The sequence below is a fragment of the Stigmatopora argus genome, chromosome 13 (assembly GCF_051989625.1).
Source record: "Stigmatopora argus isolate UIUO_Sarg chromosome 13, RoL_Sarg_1.0, whole genome shotgun sequence".
Taxonomy (NCBI): domain Eukaryota; kingdom Metazoa; phylum Chordata; class Actinopteri; order Syngnathiformes; family Syngnathidae; genus Stigmatopora; species Stigmatopora argus.
The window spans coordinates 8,379,987-8,406,123 of record NC_135399.1 but is presented as its reverse complement, the minus strand read 5'-3'; the positions used below and the strand labels follow the sequence as shown (position 1 = coordinate 8,406,123).

The following is a 26,137-nucleotide window of genomic DNA, read 5'->3' as shown; positions in this document are numbered from 1 at the left end:
CAATATAAACTGTAAATGAGTGTGTTGGTATCGCCGAGTCCTAGCGCTGGACAACACAAGCGTTGTTATTTTGACATGTGGTTTCTCGACAAATACACTCTACTGACACTAGAATTACAAAACAGCCAATTTTGGATCTTATGGCAGTTTGACCAATATTTGTTGTAAAAAAAATCTGTTTTACTAGTACTAATGTGATGATGTCTAGGAAGTACGGTACTCGGACGTTTGGTCGCCGGACGTTTGGTCGACGGACGTTTGGTCGCCCGGATGTTTGGTCGCCGGACGTTTGACAACATGACAGAGAGTTTACTGTTGAAACCAGCTCTCAAAATTATATTCACCCGGCCGACCAAACGTCCGGGCGACCAAACGTCCGGGCGACCAAACGTCCGGGCGACCAAACGTCCGGCGACCAAACGTCCGGCGACCAAACGTCCAGCGACCAAACGTCTGGTCACAAGGAAGGGTACTCGGACGTTTGGTTGCCGGACGTTTGGTCGCGGGACGTTTGGTCGCCGGACGTTTGGCGACCAAACGTCCGGCGACCAAACGTCCGGTCACGGGGAAGTACAGTGAGTTGGTTCTTTATATAACATTCATTCATTCATTCATTTTCTGAACCGCTTTATCCTCATTAGGGTCGCGGGGGGTGCTGGAGCCTATCCCAGCTGACTTCGGGCCAGAGGCGGGGGGCACCCCGAATCGGTGGCCAGCCGATCGCAGGGCAGGGGGAGACCGAAACCATTCACACTCACTTTGTGGTTTATTTTGGAAAGAAAAAAAAGACTATGGGTTCTGGCTTAGTGAAGTCCAATTTATCGAATTCTGTAAAATATCCCCTGAAGTGATAGTGAACCTTCAATTGCTTATATACAGCCAAATGTGCACGTCTCCTCTCCATATAGAGATCGTTGCCTATGAGCAATTCTAATGCCGCTTTAGCATCACTCGGTCAACTTTGTGCTATTTTTTCTGCTCAAGTATGATGGATGACAGCATTAAAAGAGGACCCTAAATGCAAATTTTTCCGAGACAGTCAAAGTGATGGCGCAGACAGCTGAGCGCCAGCGTCCTGCTGCTTGTTGCTTTTCACTTGCAGAATGTGGCAGCTTCTTAGCGGACGGCAGTATGGCTTTTTTTTTAATTCCTTCAAGAGACACATCTGGCCTTGGTTAATCTCTCCATAGTCTTTTTTTATGTGTAATACATGCAAAGCTCTTTCTCATGTAATTCCCTGGTTGTTCTTTTTTCCATCCTTGCAAGGTCAAAGCCATCGTGGTCGTATGATGAAGTATATTGAGTTGACATATTTTCTATTGTTTTTAAGACTGTTCTTATTAGTAAGTACTCTTAAAAGGCTACCGAAGTTGAACATTTTTGTTTATGTCTTCTTTTACTGGGCAATCATTTAATTCATTGGCTTCCATTGACTATGTATTTAGAACAACTTTAGAGTGCTTTGGAAGACCATAACAAGAGTGTTATTTCTTTTTAATTCATGATTTTATTTATTCATTAAATAATAAGGTAATACAAATAACTATCTCACTATAATTAAGACCTGGCTTCCATCTATGTGAACATCACATTTTGGGTCATGTACATGTAGCCCACACTTGTATCCCAGACATTAACATGTCCCAAAATGTTATGTCCATGTTTTGTAGATGCTAGATCTTTATGATTTATGTTCAGATCTTTATGTTTAGATCTGTTTTTTTACTCAAAAAAAATAGTCACTTTCCCTATGACAGTAGTCTTCAAATTAACATGTTTCACTATTAAACTACACCAGCAGAGTAGCAAATCTTCTGAAGAGTATTTGCTGTGTGTAATATATATATATATATATATATATATATATATATATATATATATATATATATATATATATATATATATATATATATATATATTCCATTTCCATTAACATTGCATGTTATTCGGTCTCATTCTGCTCTTGATTTACTGTCTCAAACCATTATTATGATATCCACGCTGCATGCAATAGTGGCTATGTCATCAAGAATGTAAATTAATTATTGTGTTTTGGAAATTACCTTTCTACTTTCTATTTTGTGTACCAGAAACATCTGCACATGTTTACGTAGAATATACTGTGTATATATGTATGTATGCATATATATATATATATATATATATATATATATATATATATATATATATATATGTAAAAAGTATATATATATACATATATATATGTATCTATATGTATATATATACACATATATATACATATATACACATAGTATATTCTACGTAAACATGTATATATATATATATATATATATATATATATATATATATATATATACATATATACATATATACACATTGTATATTCTACGTAAACATGTGCAGATGTTTCTGGTACACAAAATAGAAAGTAGGAAGGTAATTTCCAAAACACAATAATTAATTTACATTCTTGATGACATAGCCAGTATTGCATGCAGCGTGGATATCATAATAATGGTTTGAGACAGTAAATCAAGAGCAGAATGAGACCGAATAACATGCAATGTTAATGGAAATGGAATGTGGAGCCTGTAGCCGAAATGCTTTGCGCCTGACAAATATAATGTACCTGCAGTGCCTCACTTGTTTATTTATTAACAAAGGAATTGTCTGCTTCACTTTGCTATCACTGAAGCTTGACAGCTGCAGACTCTGGGTGATGCATGAGCCAATATGTGGACTGGAGAGAGCTCAACATTGCACATCAATATGAAAATCAGTTTCTGGCAGAAATAGCTCAGGGCAGTACATCCAGCTCCAAAAAGTGACTAATCTTTGGGTCATAAACCCTGCACAAGACGCCTGGGGTCTTTTTTTTCGAGAGACAGCATTCAAAAATGCCATCATTTTCCATTCCACAAGCCAAGGACCTCACTCCTTGCATTAGCAGATTTCTTTTAATAGTGTGTGAAATAGCAAGGTTGCCAGAAGAGCAAATAAAAGTGGGGAGGAAGAGGAGTAGTGTAAGGTGACCTTAGTCTCTGGAGCACCAGATTAAAAACTTCAAATGCTCCGCCACAGGCTCTGCGAAAGAAACAAAAAGACCACAGGCACAATGTGACAGTGGATGAAGGTGGTTGCCAAATATCTTCTTCTTACAGAAAGGGATTAGACATTTCACAAGGCAATGGTAGTCCCGTTGCCGCCTATATTAATTAGTAGTTTGCATATTATTTTCCAAATCTATACTGTATGGGCACATTTGTTTGTCTTCCTTTTACTATAGTTCTTTGCACTATACTTGGGATGAGAACACTCTTATCCAAGTAAAAAAATAAAACTCGCCATATTTTGTAACATTCCAATTCTGATTTGCTATTCAAATTGCTATTAGCAAATTGTGTTTAAATGGATTCACTCCTTGATCATTTTTACAAAGCACCAGATGTTATATATATATATATATATATATATATATATAAACAATTTTATATAAATTTATTAGAATTTTATTTTTATAGATTACACATTTCGCCTAAAGCAATAAAAATGCAAAACAGTTGAGATATTTTCAACAATTTTCTGATGAAAAATTGATTCAATAACATACTTTTTCCACAAATATCTACTAGATGTCTATATTATACAATATTTTGCACTTTGATTGATTTTGATTTAATTGTGCTTAACAAATCGATGCATCAAATCCGATCATTGAATTTCTACAACAATTGTATGTTTTTATAGATTACCAACATCCAGATTGGCGATTTATGCTGCCAGTTGCCAAGGTAATTCACTCATTGACCAGTTGCACTCACTCTTGAAGAAACATAATTTTCACTTAAAATAATAACTTGGGAATGAGGTGCACTTTTAGAGCACCTTTTTCCAGCATACATCTTGACATATTTATCATTTTTGCATACGTTGCATATTCACTTATTGGTTAAACTATCATTTTGAACAAGGATGAATTTTCCTCCAACCCCTGGAATTGTATTCTTTTGCGTTTTGTTGAAAATGGCTTACTTCAGCTAGAACCTCTGCTAGCTAAAAGCAGCCCACATTGAGTTTGTATAGTCATCCTCTTTGTTCAGAGACGGGTAGCAACAGCTTCATTACAGATAGCATCATCTAAGCTAAAACAGCTTTACAGAAAACAGGAATTTAGTCTATCGTAAAAACTGGGTCTGGCGCCAACAAAAAAACAACTGATACACTGGCGAAATGCTCTTTATTGACTCTAATCCTCGATATACAGCTTCTTTATGTCACATCACATGAACAACAGAGCATTTTGGATTCACCATGCCCACTTGAATGCCAGTTTGAGTAATCTAACACGGCGCCCGTACATGTATGTACATAAACAAGCTGTCGCGTTTGGTGCATTGTTCATTTTAGGTGAACAGTCGTTGCTGTCCCCGTCTCTCCAGCGACTTGATTATAACTCGCCTCGCTTAATTACAGACTCAGCTTCCCAGAAAGAAAATAGCGAGGAAAAGATTTCACTCAAGAGACAAGTGAAACAATGAGTCTCCAAATCCTTGAATGGATTTCTATCTCTAAAGCTCATGGTGGAGACAATTTGAACTGTAGCATCGCGGGTGCTTTAATTACTCTTCAATGACTTTAGTTGCAGTCCTTGACCTAGTTTAGATACCTTATCAAATACAGCCATGCTTAGGGAGAAAATTTTACTTTTTAAACTTTTGGATGAGAAAAGTGCTAGCAGAAAAGGATGTTGTTGCATTAATGTGCAGAAGAAAGTGGACATAGCCCAGAGTCATTTGGAAAGCAATAGCCCATTCTATAATGTGACATCGGGTTGGCATCCTTGCAGCGCTTAAATTCCCTTACCCGAGCCAGATGGCTATGGAATTACGTTTTTTTTTTTTAAATCTTTCACATGGACTTGGACTCTGGTTTGTGGAAACCTTTATGGGTTAGCCCTTTTGGATTCCTATGGACAGGAGATATTTAGTGGCCTTAAGGCAAATGTAATACTGAATCTCCTGAGTCCACATGTTGACAGTGTAAAAGATGCCCTCAATCATAAACAATTCAGTTAAGATACCATTTAAATTGGGTCTGGTGTAAAATCTGTCATGATTGAAGTAGACAGCTAATAATACAGTTTAAAAAATCCCATTAGTCTTGCTAATTCTTAAAGATACTGCATAGTCATTGTGATGATTTTCTTTCAAATACATTCCATTAATATGTATACTGCAAATATGGGCAAAAAATGATTACAAGTGAAATTAGCCAGCCAACCAAAGGCAGCAGGCAGGGGACACCCCGAATGTGTTGACAGCCAATTGCAGGGCATACTGAAATGGACAACTACTCACGCTCAGAATCACACCGTCACCAACGGGCAATCGAACCCATACTGCCTGCACTGAAGTCAGGCGGAAGAACCACTGCACCATCAGGAACGGAGGGTCGCGGTGGGAGCCGGAGCTAATCCCAGCTGACTAAGGGCACCAGGCTGAGGTCACACAAAATCGGTGGCCAGCCAATCGCAAGGCACAAGAAGACGAATAACCATTCACGCTCACATTCAGACCTAAGGGCGATTTAGAGTCTTCAACCAGCCTACCCTTCATGTTTTTAGGATGTAGGAAGAAACCAGAGTACCCGGAGAAAACCCACGCAAGCCCGGAGAGAACATGCAATTGCACTAAAATGGGGTAAAATCCACTTCCTAGCAGCATTTAGTGATTAAATACAAACATTACATACAAAAATATTTTTTTAAATATGTATCAGTAATATCTACATTTGGCTTTGTAACCTGTACATAGTATGTAATTGTATTAAAATGTAAATCCAAATACATTTGGGGTTAGTCAGACCCTTTTGTGTCTCAAAAGAATATATTACCCTAGAATAAAAGAAAGGTCCGGCGGGTACCTGGTGCTCTTTCCACATTGTGCATGCAACATCAAGCAATGCACTTAAAGGTTAATTGGAAAAATTATCTGTTGAGCGGGAAACAAATGGCAGCGGAGTCCCCCTGCTGGCAGACGAGTTAATCTATGGCAGGTCTCCTCGATGGTCCACCTGCGATCCATCTCCGTCACTCTGCTGACAGTCCCTGCAGGCTCCTGAGAGGATATGCTTCATCGCACCACTGTGACTGGCCTGCTAATGAATACAGAGCAGTCCGTACGTGCACAAAAATGCCTGGGCCATTTAGACTGTTCTCTGACCGGATGTTGTCTTAAATGAAGCAGAACATGGCCGCCAGACTGGGAGAGCCCAGACAGTGATGGGTCGGATGTTTGAAGATCATTCAATGAACCCCAACAGACCCCAATGGAGAAAGGTTTATTGTTGTATATGAGCACGCTGGGGATTGAGAATGGATGCGAATTATGCTGTAGCAAAAAGATGCCAGGAATAATAAATAACCTTCTAGCAAGTATGTGTCCAAATGATCACTGCTTATACTTATCGTCAATATTATATTGTTTTAACTGGACTAGACGTACCATCTTTTTAGACTAGAAAGCTGTCAGCAAATGCTCGCTGCTTGTTTTTAATTGTTTTCACTTAGGGGAGCAAGTGATTAGCGCATCGGCGTCACAGTCCTGGGGTCGAGGGTTTGATCCCAGGTGGGTGAAGCACTCTAAATTACCCCTAGGTATAAATTTGTGCATGAATGGTTGTCCTTCTCCTCATGCCCTGCAATTGACTGGCCAGCGATTCAAGGTATTCCCTGCCTGATGCCCATAGTTGGCTGGGATAGGTTCCAGCACCCCCCGCGGGCGGCCCTTGTGAGGAAAAGCGTTTTTGAAATTGAATGAATTAATTTTTCCACATAAAGTGTTTTAGTTTATTTCTCAACCACAGTAAAGTCACATGGTGGTACAGTACATCTAACCTGGCAAGTGCAGAGTTGCCCATACCACAAGGTGATAATCTTTACAAATTACAAAGAGCCTGTTAAATGCTTGCACTCCTTTGAAAAATCGTGCCAGCATGGGTCAAAGTAGCATGGCACAGCTTCATTTATTGCAGCCGGCTGCTGTTCCCAGCAAGCCATTAGTGAACCCACAGCATTTATCCTATCATTAGCACACAGTTGAAAGCCAGTATATGACCATATATATATATATATATATATATATATATATATATATATATATATATATATATATATATATATATATATATATGACTTATTCTGTAACATTTATGTAGAAAGTGAAAGGGCTGAGTACTTCATTTTACTTTACACTTTAAAATAGTTCATATATTAATCCACATCTATTTGTATATTGAATGGTTCTTTTTTGTTTGTTTGTTCTAGCATGTGTTCCATTTTCTTTTCAGTGAGACAAGCACAATTCAAATGTTATTACCTTTACTGGTAAATGAAACCTAAGTAAGCGGAGGTAGTGAATTTTATGTTGTATATTCGTGTTCAAGATAGTTCAAGATGAACTAAAGGGGACCATTATCAAACTTGCCCTACTGCCCACTGTTGGCTATGATAGGCTCCAGCACCCCTGCAACCCTTGTGAGGATAAGCAGTACAGAAAATTAATGAGTAGATATGAAACTTGCAGGATAAGCTTGTAATATCAAACGGAAGAGGTGATTACATTTGGATGTATCGAGGTCAGAGGTCAAAGATATCAGAAAATGAATTTTTAGCAAGGTCTCCACTCTCAGTGTGCTTCTGTAGTCAAGCAGCCAAGGGTTATCTAATGTTGAAAGCCAGATTTATATAGTGTATACGTGTAAGCGTGTTGAATTTTTCGGTCCTGCATTGGGAATTTTCAGGCAATTTTCCCAGTGCGTATCAGAATTACTGTTGTTGGTGTAGGTGCCATATTTATGTTGAGCAAGCTCATTACTAAACACTGAATTTAAAAAGAGTGCGAGGTACCCATATGTTGGCAGGAAGAGTCAGCAATGTAAAAACCACGGGGAGCCCCCATACCTGCGAGCGTTATTCTGCCACAATTACAACACTAACACTCATATGTGGCTATTGTTTCTGGATACATTTACAATGCCCTCTTGGGTTTTGATTTGATTTCATATATTTTTCACTTTGGCTTAAGGGCACCCGATGGTGCAGTGGTTCTTTCGCCTGACTGCGGGCAGCGTGGGTTTGATTCCCACTCGGTGGCAGTGTGCATGGTTAATTGTGTGTGCCCTATAATTGACTGACCACCAGCTTAGGGTGTTTCTACTTTTCCCTCAAGGTCTTCAGTGTCACAATTTGGTACAGCAGGTTGGCAGAAAAATATGATAGCTGGCTCACCAAGACTACAAAAAGGCACCATAAGGCAAAGAAGGGATTACCAACTGAGACTAGGAAATTTTCCGATAGTAAAGAAGACAGAAAACTCATTTCTGTATGTCTGCCATATGTGTCCTAAGGAATTAGTATATAACTTGCGGAATAAGATTTTTAAGACGCAATGGAAAAGCTAACCAAATTTTGGGGTAATGGGGTCAAAGGTCACAGAGGTCAGAAGGAAATTCTGCAATAATCAGATAGACAATTTGCCTTTTAAACTCTAATTAGCAAGGTAGGGGATATGATGAAACAGAAATTGCCAAAGGTCAAACATGTAAGAAATATGGCACTTTAATTTGGTTGCTTGTGAGGGAGTCTGCTCTTTAGAAGTCCTCATCTAGTTAGTAAAACCTTACATTGACATTTAACAGAATGTAGTTATTACTGTTTTGGGGTCAGCAATATATTCAATTTTTGGCCTTTTATTAATAATGATCTTATTGTCTTTCTGGGATGCCGGTAATAAACAACTGAAACCCTAGCATATATGATTACTTAGCAAAGACAGTTATGTTCAATGCTATTGTGGTTGTAGTCACATTGGTGTTCATCTACTCTGCATCAAATTTAGAGATGAATATAATATTCTGTGCTATATGATTACAAAAAAATAACCTCATCAGATGCCATTGGCAGTAATAGGAGGATTGGTCAAAACCCCAAACACTTCAAATGGATTGAATGTCAACAAATGACAATCTCATTTAAGTTCACAGCAGAAGGATGACAAGATTTGGCATTGGTCATTGTCAGTGGCACGGATAGAGTTAAGATATCAAGTGGATATGTATCATAATAGTATGGAAATACAAAAAAAGAAGAAGCAATTTTTGGGCCCCATAATGCTGTAAGCGGAGTCTAAACTCAGAAGTAACATAATCTTATTTACGGCTGTTGCTCCCAAAGTGGTTGAGAAGCATTTGTCATCATGTTGAGAGGTTTGGTGGAACACGCCTTGATGTAGCGTATTAACACATAACCGTGAGGCAGACTCGTCTCTTCTTAAATTACTGGACCTTCCTGTGACCATTTACTTTCAAAAACATGCTAAAATGTTGTTAATGGCCAAAGAAATATTGTGTTTTGCCCAAAGATGCAGATTTATTACCTTCCCCGAGAGCATGTACTTTTTATATGCAGGTAACATCACAGGAAATAGATTATATTTATATCTGCATAAACCCCATATGTATTTAATCTATGCCATGTGCCATGTGTTTATTGGCACTCAGATCAGAACAGTAACTCCTCTGAAGCATAGGCGGAAAAAAAGTTAATAGAGCATGGAGTAGGTGTTAATGCAGTACTGCAATATGCCTTATCAGTTAAGTCTAAAATCATTGTCCTATGAGTGATAACAGCCACTTCATTTAGTTCCACATTGAGTTTGATAGGGCTCATTCGCTATGATCCTCAAATCACATTATATTATATGGAACATGCGGGCTTGTCTCGGCCGTGACAGCACTGGAGTGTGAAATCGTGTCCCCCTTCATCAAAAGAGTTACGATCAGTCAAGATGGGCCCGTAACAAATAGCCAGCTTTGCGCTTTTATCAGCAATGCCGTGACCCTCAATACTGTGACCTCATCATTAATATGGGAAGGCCGGATGATAGATCAAACGCATGGTTCAGTGGAGCATCCCTGGGCCAGAGCTGGCCTTGAATCGTTCATCACACCATCCCCGTGGGCACTTTACGACAGTCCAGGGTGAGGGAGGACGCTCTTGAGACTGTCAAATTTGTTTTACCGCTTTTGATAATGGACGCCTTAAAAGATGATGTGAACAAAGGAATTTCTGTAGCACAATGACATTCCCTCATGTTAATCTGAGTGAACTTTTATTCATTTTGGGTCAGGCTTCAGTCACTTCTAAAAAAAAAGATCAAACAGTCCGAGTCGTCATATCAAAAACGTTGAAACACATTGACGGATGTCTCTGGCTGATACCTTGTGGTTCAGGAATGGTAATTAACTGGATTAATGCAAATTCTTGAAAGATTTTAATGAGATTCAGGAGAAAACACAATAATTATAACGGTTTTGCAGTTACTGCTTCCACGCTGTGCCGTTATTTGCTGAGCTGACAATTTGTAAACGAAACAAACCGTTACGGAGGTTGGTGTGTTGATTGAATTCACTTCCGAGATAATTGTGGCACCGAAAGGCATTCAGAAGCATTTGAAATATAATGGCTGGCATTGAATATTCATGTTTTAGTGCCATTTACGGCGATAGATATCCAGTCCGTTTTGTCTAGGAGGGGATTCAAAAACTACAAAAAACTTGGACGTGGACTTTGTGTCATTTTTTGTGTTAATTTGGGGAAATGTACTTGATATTTTTGGATTATGAAAAATAATAGTGACCAACAATTGAAATATTTTTTGGAGGGGTGCTAAGGCCGTATCTTTTCTTTGCTTCACAAGGGTCACAGGGGGTGCTGGAGCCTATCCCAGCTAACTATAGCCACCAGGCGGTGTAGACCCCGAAATGGTGGCGAGCCAATCTCAAAATACATAAGGAGCCACAATCACAGCTTTTTAAATCAACACAACACAAGTGACAATCAATCGTATTATTACCAAGAGAGCATATGATACATGTAAAATCACACGTTTCAATTACAGCTGCTCGGGGCATCAAAATGAGATTCACTTCCATTATCAGCATGATATGATTAAATTAGATCCACATAGATCAATAAAAATCAAATGAATTACACATTTGCAGTGTGATACAATCGGCGCAGTAACAGTGACATCATTCACATGATTTATCACAATCTGTCTTCTAGCAGCTTTTGTAATATAATAATTATATACTACAAGCCCAAAGGGACCATTTCACTTAGCAGTCTTGCTTTTCCTTTTAGAACCATTACATACTCCCAATGTAATTCACACACCATACACACATATGGGACCCACTGCACAACAGGCTTAAAGGGAGTAATATCTGAGAAAGAAGTGTAAGTGTGACTAAATAAAATTGTGAAACCATCGCTACGTAAATTTAAAGCTTTATTTTTCACAAATTATTCGCATGACTATTTTGAAAAATCCTATTTGTTTTCCTCCCCCAAGCTATATATTTATGGGGTTTGTATTTGTGTGATAGCAAACAAGCGATCCTGTTCTTTGACAATTGAATAAGCTAATTTCATCCAGATCACATCTGGTGACTGATTTCATTTTCGCAGATAACAAACGTGGCAGCGGTTTTATGGTTTGCAATTCTTATTTGACATACACTTTCAATGATATACCTTGACAGTTGAATCTTGATGTTGATGATAGCTACTAAAACAACACACATGCGGTTAAATAGAAACACATCAAAACTACTTAAGATGAATCTGGTATGTTCAGGATACATTTTAAATAACAATTATTTGAAATATTGTATCTTTTCATCGAAATAAATAGAGGTGGGAGCGGTTAGGAGGTTAATTTTACAGTTGGTCCCTCAGGGTAAGGATAAAACAAAAGTTGCTCATCCTGGCCATAGACCATTAAATACAGTGTAAATATGCTATCTTCACAGATCATTAAATAAAGAAAATGATTGCTGACAGTGGCCAGTGGAGTAATGCGGAGGTATTGGCGTTTAAACTTTTATTGGGACGAGTGACTGCGGCAGCATGTCATTTTTGAAACATGATTTTTGTTTTTGTTGCTGTCTGTTGACAACTAACAATATTATGGTTGTCCTTGGTAAATGTAAGCGTAATAATACATATCTGATGGGGCTTTTCAAAATGGTAAGATGCATTTTTTTCCTGACCTTGAAAAAAAGGTTTTAAAATTAAAAATGTATCTTTTGTCCCGCCTTGTTCCCTGAATTTCTATTTAAAAAATATACATGCAAAATGGATTGGATGTCTGTAGATGTTTTAAATATCATTTTTTCTCATTCACTAACTACCAGAACACATACTGTATTTTTCTACTTTAAAATTTTGATTTCTATTTAATATCTACTCATTTAGAATTGTATTTAATCATCATTTTAATATAAGACGAATTATTTTTCTCTATTATCTTTATTTCTTATTTTTTATATTATAATGAGCTTAGTTTATTTCAGGATTTTGAATTTTTAGATGAATTTTTCCCAAAAAATTCTGGCATCAAGGGGTTAAAATCATCTATTTGCAAAGACATTAAGCCCATTACTTTTAATGTGATATTCAACATAGAACATGTAATAACAGGCTTCCATAAAGTGCTCTGAACACAACACTCATTATGATACTAGCTTTACTTTATAAATAGTTTTCATGAGCTATAAGATGTTCCTTGCTGCTAATTTTGTGAAACTCATTGTACCAGAGGAATGCTCCTATTATCACCATTGTGCTCAGTTAACTTTGCAGTTTTAGTTGACATAACTAAATGGCAGATAATGAAAGAATATTTATTCACTGCAGCCCCCCACTTCAAATGGATTGGACGCTATCTGTGGCAGCCAATGTATAAAAAGAGCATGCTGCCAACAGAGCCGTCAATCAGTCAGTCAGTCAGGGTGTTTAGTTCATTCGTCTGAGTCTTCAGCTGTCATTATGATGGCCTGCATAACAATCCAGTTGTAGCAACCCATTAAATATTTACGTTAAGTACTGTCGTGGCAATACTATAATGTTCAATTTGATATACAATCGTACCTCAAGATACGAGCTTAATTCGTTCCGGGACTGAGCTCGCTTGGAAACTAGGTCTCGAAAAATACATATTGGATTGAATTGGCGCATTATTTCTTTTAAAATGAACCACAAACAGCACTCAAAACCTCCCATACGAATCACACTTTAACTTATATAAAGACGATAAATTACCTTGAGTTAAGATAAGAAACATATGACATTTTCCAGCCTCTCGCAGCTAACTGCGTGCGATAGGGAGCCTCTTCCGACAGATTGATTATTTTTTACTCAGATAAATATTTGATATTGAGAGTGCTGCTGATGCCGTGAACTGTTGTTGTGTACACTTTAATTTCCAACTCGTAACCCATGTAGTGCAAAGGTTCCGTCTTCTGTAATCCCCACACTGAAGACTTTAATGAAATGTGTAATAACGTTCCATGTTGTACTCTTGCGTGTGATAAGGTTGCCCAGCGGGGCTGACAAAGATAAATGGCAGCGCTCTCATGTCACCCATCTGCACTTTACTAAAAGACACTATGTGCTAAAAGATATTTTCCTCGCCAGAAACACGGCGTCTGTCCGTGTAGATTCTCAGTCACACTGTGTAACGTTTCCAAAGCGGATGAATATTAAAAGTTATTTGTTTTTCAAATCAACATGGAATTTACTCGGTGCAGACATTTCCCCCCTTTAATTACTTTCTAAGGCCATTTCAAATGTCAGCCGGCATTACTGTCATCAAGCAACAGGACTCGGTCTCACGGGTACAGTTTGTTGCAACAGACATAGCTCAGCTCCTGCAGGTAGCAGCTGACATGACTATTAGTCTTTCTTCAGCTACTTGCAGGTGTCACAGTCGCTGGTGCACACTTGTCAGAGCTGCTCTGCGTGTTGTTTGAGGTGATTCATCTTCTTGCCAGCATCATTAACTTCCTCGCAAAAGGAGCGACCGAGGGAGACTCCAACCCTGGCTTGAGAAAGTTCCTTTGCCTTGTCATGAGTGATTTTCTCTCCTCTCTGATCAGATTGAAAGTTATCCTTCTCTAAATGTTTTATATGAACTCATTGGCCAACATTGATGCGGATAAACTAACAGATCTGCTCTAAAAATGAGCAGTTTTTACATTGACCACAAAGTATCTTTGGAGTATTTCTACTTAAAGGAGCAACATGTAAGACTTGCACTTCAATTATTCATTAAATGGCCTAAATATTTCAATAGACATTAAAGAAGCAACAATTTGGGGAAATAGTTCTATCATGGTCTTAATGAATAAACAGAGATTTTTCCATTTGAAAAGTCGGATGACAGCCTGTAATAGTTGTTGTTGCTAGGATTATGCTTTTATTACGAGATCAATTATTTGTCTTTGTCCAGGTTTTCACACCTCTGTAGGCTATGTAAACTATGGATGGTATCACTTTCACAGTCAAAGTCTAGTGTAGTGTAGTACACATAGTAAAGTAAGTAGTAAATGGAAAAAGTTGATTTGCTGTGACCGTGTGCGGTCGATTGGTCGCCGGTCTTTTGGTCGCCGGTCTTTTGGTCGCCGTCTTTTGGTCGCCGGTCTTTTGGTCGCGGTCTTTTGGTCGCCCCGACCAAAAGACCGGCGAAATTTTGAGCTTTTCTTTAGCATAATAATTACTAGGGCATTAAGTATGACCAAATAGTAATTTGCAGTTTGTATTTAGGGAATTTGAGCAACGATTTAAATGGTAATTATCACTTACCTTCCGGGCGACCAAAAGACCGGCGACCAAAAGATCGGCGACCAAAAGACCGGCGACCAATCGACCGTGTCCCTGCTGTGACGACCCCCCAAGGGACGCTAAAAGTATAGTGTAATATAAGAGTATTCCCAGATTATGTGCTCCGTAACCTGTAAATATTCATCTTTAATCAATACAAATCTCATCCCAGTGGAAACACAATGTAGAAACGCTCTCACGTACAGTTACGAACAATATGTATACCCGCAACCTGTCAACTTATTTCAACCTGTTCTAAAAGGTCAAAATTCACATCTCAGTCAGTGGGTATTTACTGACCTTGTCACCTACTTTGTATTACATGTGGACAAATGAATTAAGATTCAAGAGCTTCGGTAATGGAAAAGTGTTTTAATTTCCCCCTGACATTAAGACGTTGTGCCTCATAGGCATGTGGTGGCACATTACTCGGCGGCTGCTCCCTGGCTTAGCCGCTGCCCCCCCTTTCCGCGTTCCACTTAAACACTTCAATCACAGCTAAAGATCAAAGGAGCTGTTAAACTAATCAAGTGGAGACACAAGAGATGAAACTGTGCTGGATTCACTGTTTTTCCTATTAGCAACCCAGCCAGCCACCTCTAACCCTTTGAACCAAGTGGAACGCTCATGGAGATGCTTTGGTAGCTCAATTCCCTGCAACATATGCAATGTTTCTTTATTCTCAAGATTCCTATATGAAATATCACCTCAAATAATACTGTTGTTATTACCATCACGTAGACTATTAACTCATTGGTGATCATTGATGGAGTTTTTCATTTTTCATTCCTCCATATCAGGCAAAATTAATTCGACATCTCGTCCCATGATTGGTAATTAATGAATTCAAATATGTTGGCGTCATAAGCCAAAATGTTCAGGGAGAAAATAGGAATGTATACGTTGGTTGCTTCTCAACTGTACTTGAGTAACTTAACTTCGACCCACTGCCCAGTTTTTATTGGCCTGCACCAAATGATGAACATATAATTGCATAAGGCCCAACAAGAAGCTTAAATTCAGCCTAGATTGCACTTTTCAGCTTTAACACTGGATGAGCTAGTTAGTCACTTAAACAGTGTCTCTCCATGAGATGAAGGTTCAAGATCTGTACTAGATTTTGGATTATACTCATCTGTTTGGATTATTTTATCACTTGTAGCCCTTAACTCATTCACTTCCATTGACAGTTATAGACATCAAATCAATTTGGTATTGAGTCTTTATATCTAACTCCCATTGATGGTGATGGACATTTAATCCAAATTCAGTTTGGTAAATTGACTAGCCAAAATGAATTTGACATCTATTGTCATCAGTGGCAGCCAATGAGTTAATACTTTAAGTACACATTTTAAAACCCCTTTTTTACTTGATTTTTATAGTCCCTTTGATATTTTAAAAGCGGCCCTACGAGAAAAAAAAATTGGATACTCCTGGCGTTGTGGTATTTAAACAAAAATCCTGATTGATCATTTTATTTAGGCAGTATTCTTAAAGTTGGTTGTATTCATACCACACTTTTAGAACCACTGCTATGAACTGTAATACGAAACAAGGAGCCACTATTCTCTTGAGAGCATTCATAACAACAGCAACGAACAACCATCTCGCCTCACCACACACATGATGTGTGATTAATATATTCCCATTATTGCTGACACCCCCATTAGCGTTGTTAAGTGTTTTAGTTTTGCAGAAATTGCACCGGATTAAAGGAGTGCTCCTATGAGATTCTAATAGCACGTAATCTAAAAGCTGGATAGGGCTGGGGAAATAAAGATATGAAAAATATATGACAGTATTACATGAATAGGATTTGGATCTGTATCTTCTCCTTGGCTTCAAATGGAAAGTGTGTCATATATTTACTGTAAAAGAAGCTAAACTGAATTTGAAGCTGTGTGCTTTTATTATAAAACACTCCAAGGTTGAAGGACTCTATATAGTGTTCCTTAAGAGTCCATACAGCAGCTTAATAACAAGCCTGCACATGGCGACTCCACCACTTTTCAGTATCTCTCAAAGGGCTGCTGTATTGGATAATAACTTGTTATCAAGTACCTGTAAAGCAGAGTGAGCTTTTTGAGAAGAGGTCACAAGGTGAGCTCTCCTTTATTTCTCCTCCAAGAAAACAATCACGCACATCTAACGCGTCTCATTCACTGTTAATTCTGCCAAAAAGTTTAATATAGAGTTTGAAAACGTGCAGGCTTCCAGACAAGACAAGTTGACAGCAGTTCTTTCACGTTATGAGCTCGAGAGTGGATACTGTAATGTGCAAAGTAATGAGGCAAGAAATGTGTATTCTATGTGTCATTAATGAGCTAAATTTGATGATACGTAAGAACTTTTTTGATGGTTTCCTCACGCTTGTATTCACTCATCATTACGTGAACTCTACACTGCTACTTTGTGTAAACTGACGACTTCATTTAGGTTAAAAGCACCGATGTAATGTAGTGGAAAGGAAGTTAATTTGCCGGATCTTTACACGTCCCTAATTAAATGGAGGAGGCTAAAAAAAAGCAAACAATCAGTAAATACTTGCCTTGCAAATATCTGCAATTGAATTAACATGAAACGATTAATGGAGAATAACAGAAACTCATTACTTTAATGGGGAAATGCTAAATACAAGTGAACCTAAGTTGTTTATATGTTATTATCAATTTCTTATGTTCAACATGACAGCATCAGTTACACATTTGTTCATTAATTTCACTGTATGGGATGACCCCAATTAGTCGGCAACACCTCCTTATAGCAAACACGGTTTATTTTTTACACTAGATGACCCCTTTTATAGCCAATATGGTCATCATCCGTGTCGTCTTGGTTTAAAACAATACAGTTTGACCCTAAACTTGTCTCTGTGAAAAACACCCTCTTCCCCAATATCGCTCTGATCTTCATATTTCCCCAGAAAGGTCCGAAATATCCACCAATTCATTATCGGATTGCGCTGCTGCATTGGAGTCTGCCATGTTGCGCCTTGGCTGTTCACCTCGTATTACGTCACACCATTTCCAAAAAGCCAAATTCATTTTGCCTATCCTTTCACAATGGATGCCAAAATCTCCACAATGGGCTAAAAATCAGTGCATCCAGCTAGCAATACATTATTATTCAGATGTATAGGAATACGTTTTGTTGGAAAAAAGTCCTCAAGAATAGCTTTTCATAGCGACAATTTACAAAGAATAAGAAAAAAAAGAAATACAACATAATTACTGCCTCAAATATAACCCTAGAGTTGATTTTTATGTTTGTTTCTATTTATGCAGTATGGTACTAATAATGGGGTGATCCTACTTTGCGCTTTTTCGATTATCGCGGCCATGTCCGGTCTATATTATCCGCGATATTCAAGGGATTACTGTAGTATTTTAACTCATTGTCAATAACAGACAGAGAGACAAGAAACATGTAGGATTTACTGTGAATGCACATATTTCCGTTTGTTAGACTTCAATGGCTATTAGCTAAATTAGCGACTTCCTAAAGAATTAATGCCTGTCTACTGAACATCAAGGAGTAACCCCTAAGTTTCTTTTTCATGTTTTTTTCCATTAATTTTTTTATTTTATTTTATCAAGCAACAGTAAAAGGACTGCTATTGTTTCCCTCTATACACGTATTTGTGGACTTAAGCCTTCATTCGTCTCTTCTCACATGTGAGCTGCCACTTCCAACTGTGCCATTTTGCTGGGCATCCATCAGCCATCAAATGTCAGGAGTTTTAGAAGTCATAAGCTTGAAGTATCTTTGGAACACACAAACAATTTGCTAGCAGTAATGTTGTGTCAATACCGCCATACACAAGACAGATGTGGTTATTATTTTGCCATTTCAACATTTCACATCAGTTGAAGAACCTCACAGATTCTCCTGTCCAATGCCCGAATGTCAACTAATGAGCGGACAGGTGGAAAAGAGCAGCAAATTTGTTACCGCTGACAGAATGCACTGATGGATTCAACAGCTGTGAACATCCACAAACAGTCGCAAGATAGTTGCTACACTAATATGTGCTCATAGATGGATACAGCAATGGGCGAAACCCATCTTAAAGTTCATGTTTTGGATGCACATGCAGCCTCTAAAACAGGGATCGGGAACCTTTCTGACAGAGAAAGCCATAAACAATTCATATTTTTAAATATTATTCTTTGAGAGCCATACTCGGAATTCATTCTGAACCACTTTATCCTCACTAGGGGGGTGCCGGAGCCTATCCCAGCTGGGGACACCCTAAATTGGTGGCCAGCCAATCACAGGACACGATGAGACAAACAACCATTCACGCTCACACTCATACCTTGGGGCAATTTAGATTGTCTAACTAGCCTACCATGCATGTTTTTGGAATGTGGGAGGAACCGGTGTACCCGGAGAAAACCCACACAGGCCTGGGGAGAACATGCAAACTCCACACAGGTGGACCGACCTGGATTTGAACCCAGGACCTCAGAACTGTGAGGCCGACGTGCTAACTACTCTGCTGCCCGGCCGCCATAAAAATGTGTGGGTTTTTTGAGGGTCATTACAACACTTAAACTATAAAAAGTCTCAGTATTCTTCTAACAGCATTGTTACATTGTTGCTAATCAATGAGTATCAATGAGAGTGTTCATTCATAACGAAATTTAACGAAAAATGATTAGATTTTAACTTACAGGTTAATGGAGAGTCATATCCACCCGTCAAAAGAGCCACAAATGGCTCACGAGCCATAAGTTCCCTAAAATCAGCTCTTTTGCTGTACAAAAAACAAACAAACAGGAATTTTATGAGCCAAAATAAATTAAATACATTACTATTTCCAAATGCATATATAGCTAATGCTATGGAGCCATGCTCCACTTGACAGGACTGTAATATACAGTATATCACTCGGTTCAACCGAGCAAGTAAGGATTACTCAAATTGCCATTCCACTCCCAGCACAAATGTGCACTCTGCATGCAAGCAGATTTGCATAACTTTAATGTATCAGCAAGCGGTTAGTGTACAGGTGTACGCCCCCAAACTATATATAAGGGAAGCATACACATTTTGGTCCATAAAATGTGTCTTTATTATTAAAATGATTATAAATCTGCTTATTTTTTAATGAGGGCAATCATGTTTTCTGTAAAATTGTTTGTGGAAGGACACCAAAGTGTTGGAGAAGGCTTCGTTGAGGCTATAATTTCTTATTTCTATAGAGTGGTGACGGATTTCTGTTTGATAAATAAATAAGGAAGCTAATATTGTTGAAAAAAAACATCCATGTCATATATTTACAGCTACAATCCATCCAGGTTTCATATTTCAGTAAAATTTAAATATGTTCACCCTTACCTGTTCACCATATTCCATTTCCATGTCAGTGAAAAGTCCAAATCGTTTATCTTCAGAGTCCACATTAAATCCCAGTAGAAATTGCGAGACTATTGCAATGAATTGGATAGTCGGGTTAACATTGTTATATCAACATGATCAAATGTATCTAGTCTTAGATTGTTCATCATTATGTAGAAACTGCACGATTAAATCATGCTCATTTTGTCCACATGAAATATTCTTGGTGAAAATACACACATCCATTTTTAAAAAATGTGGTTTACAATGTGAAACATGGATTTTCCTGTCATAAATACATCTGCCCTCGGTAATGTGTTGCTTTTTAATGTGTTTGTTGCCTGCGTTAACACACGCTTACTTGAAAAGCGATTATAAACCGCTTCTTGTTAGAAGTCCAATCACTCCAATTACATTTCTACCAAAGTGACTTTTCCCAGTCATCCAGCCGGGGATTTCTTTAGCCATCAATTAGAAATGTCGCTTCTAATCTGAGTCAGCTTCCCAGACACTGGTCATTTCCCATTAGAGTCGTTTTCCTCACAATCCCGTGGAGCGATAAACATCTCCGTGGCTCGATAGAGGAGACGTGGAGGAGACCGTAATTAAAGAGGTGCCATTTACTTTCAGTTAGACCCTCTCAAAGATCTGAATCTGCAATTACCTTTTAGAAAATAGCATTGTCAGGACAAGAATCACTTTAATAATAGCCTGCATCTCTCTGGCAAGGTACAGAATGCGATCATTTCTACTGAAGTTGCACTTTGATTGTTTATTGCTTCGCTGGGGATTACCAGTCCCTCAACCGTTGGTGAACGTACACGGAAAAGCACACGCAGTACAGGTAGTTCTTGGAGTTTAACCTAACACCAAAATTTCTAATCATTGTGATATGATGTAGTCTTTTTTGGGGGTTTCTCCCACACGCTGTCTCATTCACGTAGCGAGTCAGCCCAACCATGCATGACTTTGCACATACTTTATCAAGTGCATAAGGACCATTTGCACAGAAGGCAATTAAAAGCTTTAGTGGTTCCTGCAGGCAAAGGGGTAGTTTGGAGGCCCCAGTCGACATATGAGCCAGCACCTTATTGGAGAGGGTTGGAATTTTGCAACAAAATAGCTTCGGTAATTTATACCAAATAGTCAGCGTGGTGTGTGTGTGTGTGTGTGTGTGTGTGTCTTTGGGCCAAGAAGAACGCATCTGCATTAATCAAAGTGAAATTACCCGGGACGTTGCCTAATTTGTTGAGGGCCCCTTCGCACCTGCCCAGAAAAGTGGATGGAAATGAGTGATTCAATATTGCTAGAAAAGTGGATGCCGAATGGCAAAAAGAATAAAAAGTCTAAGAGACAATTTAATTTTACTGCCTTTGACAAGCATTCAAATGTGCCCATCACATTTTGAGTCATGTAGGCCATATTTTATTCGTTCATTTTCTGTACATTTTGAGTCATGTAGGGCACATTTTATTCGTTCATTTTCTGTACGGCTTATCATCACAAGGGTTGCAGGGGTGCTGGAGCCTCTCCCATCCAACACTGGGAAGTAGTTGGGGGACACCCTGAGTTGGTTGCCAGCCAACCACAAAACTAGTATATTAAATGTTAAAAATTTGTAGCCTACATGACCCAAAGTGTTAGTATGTCCACATATAGTTAAGTTGAATTAAATTGCCCCAAAAATAGTCATTTGTCCTATTAATACATTTTTGGCTGAGCACGACTACAGTGAAACATTCTTGGTTTTGTCTTTCAACATGATAAAAGCATTGTTAGCACTACAACCTTTTAAATAAATGCCCTTAAGTGTAAACAATTGTTGAGCTTTTTTTAATGCCAAGGACATGGACAATTGGCATTGAGTGCCATTGATGACTTGCTTCATTTTTAATGAGTGTTTGTTGGAGAGACAAAAAAAATTTTTGTTTTGGGAGAACAAAACAGGTGATTTGTGCAAAATCAAATTGTGTTTTACTGTTTGTTTATAAGCGCATTTTTACTTTTGGCTGAATTTCTCAGGGGAATTTGATTTTAAAGATCTAACTCCTTGATTTGATCACACATGCAAATGTACTGGATACTGATTATCAAGGAGTGTGGGGGAAATTACTGTTGGGAGATAAGCATGTCCTTAAAACGACCATATGCAAAAGTGGCGATAGGGAGGATTATCTTCTAATCAATCCGAATGCACTGATGGGTATAGGCCAATATCTCAATGTCATGATTTTTGAATTTATTTACATTTGTAACCTTTGAGTGTTGAACAGCCTCTCTCCACATGTGACCACATAATAATAGTAAAGAGAAGAAACATGGAGGGCATAGTAGCCATCATCTGGCCCTTTCTTGCCAGTTAGTGACCTTGTTAGTCTGTGTGCTATACATGACTCTCACCAGCCCCCTTTTTTTATTTTTTACAGCCCCCAGAAAGCCCGGCTGTGTTTATCGCTGCCTGAGATCAGCAATTGCTCACGGCCAGTCGCCCGGTAATGCATCCATGCCGGGTATCTCTTCACTGCACCGCTATGTGCTTTGCAAATGCAATGTTAAAGAAGAGCATACAAGAGGAAAAAGTGAGGTGGGGGGGTTTGTTCCAATGCAAGTAAGTTCCTGTTCAAGCTGTAGAATGATCTAAAATCACTGATTCTCAAAGTGTGGTGCAAGTACCACCAGTGGTATGTGGGCTCTCTCTAGTGGTACATGATAGCCTGATTGAATCAAATGTTAAAACAACCAATCTTAATCGAAGGCAGGAATGTCAGCAATGATCAACTACAGTTTAGTTGCATTCAACTTAAATTGTAGAATGTTTAATATTTAAGAGCTGTTTATTTTAGGGATAACATAAATGTCACACCATCGATCGATTTTCAACATTGTTCATCCTTGTCAGGGTCACGGGGTGCTGGATCCCCTCCCAGCTGACATCGGGCCAATGGTGGACTCCACCCTAAATTGGATGCCGGTCAGTCTTATGGAACGGAGACAGATGACCAATCGCACTCACAATCACACCACCACTGAGTTGAAATTTATCGTACGCTGCCTGCTACAAAGTCAGTCACAAGCAACACTAAACCGTTAGTGCCTCTTTTGTTATCATTTTTACCTTAAATCTTTAGTACATTATGACCCCTGTCCTTAAAACTAAGCACATAATCAACACGCAAATTATGGCTTATAAAAATAACGAAAACATGTGCCTTTTTTGTGGTACATTTTGACTGTACAGTGGTACCTCGACCTACGATCAGCTCTACCTACGGCATGCTTGAGATACGATGAAAATTTCGATTGAATAATTTGCCCTAGATACGATCAAAATTTCGAGATGCGACCTAGCCAGGTGGCCATGACATAAGAGGCTGTTTATCATTGTAGCGCACTGTCTTTTTTTTCTTTCGTGTATAACAGATATCTACGAGCACTGAATGTTTTATTCAGACGAGTTTCGCCTATGCATCGACCAGGAAACACACAGCGCGCATGCGCGGGCAAAAAGAGGGCTTTCTGGGTAATGAAGTATACTCGTGCACACAACACCGATAGCCAATGGTACCCTTTCTCAGAATAAAACTTCATTACCCACAATCAATATGTGGGTAGTCTGTTATTCCTTCCTTAGCCTGTTAGCTCCCGCGATCGCTCATTCAAGACTACTTCTCGTTGGCAAGTGGTCGTGAGTTATCCTATTATGAGGACATTTGTGTGCATCATTTTCGGAATATTTTGAAGGGAATACAACAGCAAACAGCCCATCGATCACGAACGTAAGGGTGGAGGCGTGGCAAACAGCTAACCCGCAGAACGAAGGTAAAAAAATTAAAACAAAATTAGATTTCAGTTTTGTGTAAAGTTACATTAAACGTATGTTTGAGTGTGTCTGTATATATTAATCCAAGTTAATTTAAATTTGTTTTATTCCGTTACGAGTGCATTGCCGTGGAAAGTCCCCCCGACTGCCAGTAAATGTGCATATTTCAGTACCAAAAATTTATTTTGATTAATATTAATATATTATTGTTATATATTATATTGCCGTTATAATTTGCATTTGTTTAAATAGACAACAAAAAGGAAAAACCAAACTTTTAGTCGTTAAAAAAACGTAATTATCTTTGATTGATTGTAGTCTTCAAGCATCAATGACTGCAGAATTGCCATTACAGCATAAAAAAAAAAAGTGGTCATTAACTTTTCCGGGCCATGCAAAATAGTGTTGGACCTGGATTTTGACAAATATGTGATAAATGAAACAAAGTTCCTCTAAAATTGAAATGTTTTACCACAGTATTTTTCTTAAAAACATTTTAAGACTGAAAATAATGAAACAAATCGACAACCTGGGGAGGAGGAACGACGTGTCTGTATCATTTAAGCTTTCAGGAAATAAACGTTTACTCCGAGGTTTTAAAATGTAATTCTTAATTTTAATTTTTAGCTATAACTAACTGCAGATGCTCCATTTAGATTTGTCATCCAAGTAACCGTTAAACCTCAATCCAGGATCCAAATTAGCAAAACAACAAGCTGAGTTGAAGAGTACAGTTTTAAGCTTTTGGTGACTAACAAATTATGCAAAGTAAAATAAGAAGGGGAAAAAAAATTGGACCCCTTCCTGTTTTCAGTGCTGCATTCGCTTCGTACCACGAGCTTAATTGGATGAATTTCTCTCTTGACAAGGAAGTGTACCCTCAGGCACAGATAAAAGACTTCTAAATTCTCTTTTGTGCAGCGTGCAGATGAAAGTCCGGAGAAGACAGGAGCTTGTCAAAATGCAGCAGCTGCTGGCAGGTGTGAAGCGGACCAGAAGAACGACAGGTTATCATCAGCTTGCTGCTTGAGAAAATGAGTTGCGTCGCCGTCAAGTTCTGATGTCTTATTCGTACCTCTATTCCGCACCCCCAACCCTCTTCAACATGACAGACGCCTCATTGTTTACAAATAGAGGATGCCTGTACGGTGTAGCTTGCTGACGGAAATGTCATTTTGCCGGTTTAAAAGAAAAAAAGAAAAAAAACTATAGTAAATGACATAGGAAGTATTGATTTCTTGAGAGTCACGTTTAAAATATTACTCGTTGTCAATCATGATATTGGTATTTGTTAAGGGTTGAGATTGGGAAGATAAAAATAGGCTTATCACAATGGGAACGTAAAATGTTATTCACTTGTTTTTGTCTTAAAAATAATCAGTCAATGTCTGTTGGACGTTTTCTAATCATGTTAGATGTGATTAGCGTTAAAAAAAGACTGTCAGACTTGGGTTGATTCGCGGGTCGCTTTAACGTGAACTTGATTTCACGTGGGCCGGACCGTTTTAGATATAATATTTAGATTTTTTTTAATAAATGGATTAAAAGAACTGGATTAAAAGCTCTGAATATTCAGTTTTTTATAGATCTAAAATAATGTTTTTTTTATATATTTTTAGATTTTACAAAATGATTTTTGAACTAAAAACAGAAAAAAATGATTAAAAAATTGCAATTATTGATTTAAAAGGGGGAAAATCAGGAAATTTAATATACATATATACTCTTCATTTGAATTTGATCCTAAAACAGAAAGTCGGTACTCATGCTTTCCCGGGCCACACAAAATGATGCGGCGGGCCAGATTTGGCCCCCGGGCCGCCACTTTGACCCATGTGGAGTAGAGTATTTAAATGCAGTGACAAAAATGACAAAGCGGCCATAGCTTAGCCTCATTTTCTCTACTATGAAAAGGTCTAACAAATTTGCCGTTTGCATACTTTATCTTTGATATGAATGTCTTTTATATATAATATATTTTTGTATTTTTCCATTTTTCCATTTTTAATATTAAAATTTTACCCTTGCACCAATTGTTGCTGCCAACAAGACAGTTTTTCCCCACATCCATCAGGACTCTAAACTTGCGGTAACACGACACACAATCCCTTCTGTGTAATAACTTCGGGGTGAGGTAACATGAAAAGACGTTGGCCTCCTACTGGCTGACTGAAGGTAAGTGAAAGACAGTGAGAGGTAAGAGATCCGCTCAGGGGGTGATGCGATGTATCCATCACGGTAGAATGCCAAATTACGAGTCTGAA

The 26,137-nt window shown here is 38.4% G+C and overlaps 1 protein-coding gene across 2 annotated transcripts in view; it reads left to right on the top strand.

Annotated features, from left to right (window-relative positions):
• Window positions 1–25,401, top strand: part of LOC144086848 (histamine N-methyltransferase-like) — a 37,039-nt gene extending 11,638 nt beyond the window's left edge. Inside the window, exons 7-9 of one of the 2 annotated variants that reach the window (XR_013304588.1) lie at window positions 3,730–3,773; window positions 22,480–22,661; window positions 24,795–25,401. Coding sequence is in view for 1 of the 2 variants with exons in the window: in XM_077617006.1 (XP_077473132.1) it covers window positions 3,730–3,773; window positions 22,480–22,515 (80 nt within the window). In the remaining variant the exon portion in view is untranslated. The remainder of the gene's footprint in view (window positions 1–3,729; window positions 3,774–22,479; window positions 22,662–24,794) is intronic. The other variant, XM_077617006.1, reaches the window with a different exon arrangement.
• Window positions 25,402–26,137: the final 736 nt, after the last annotated feature.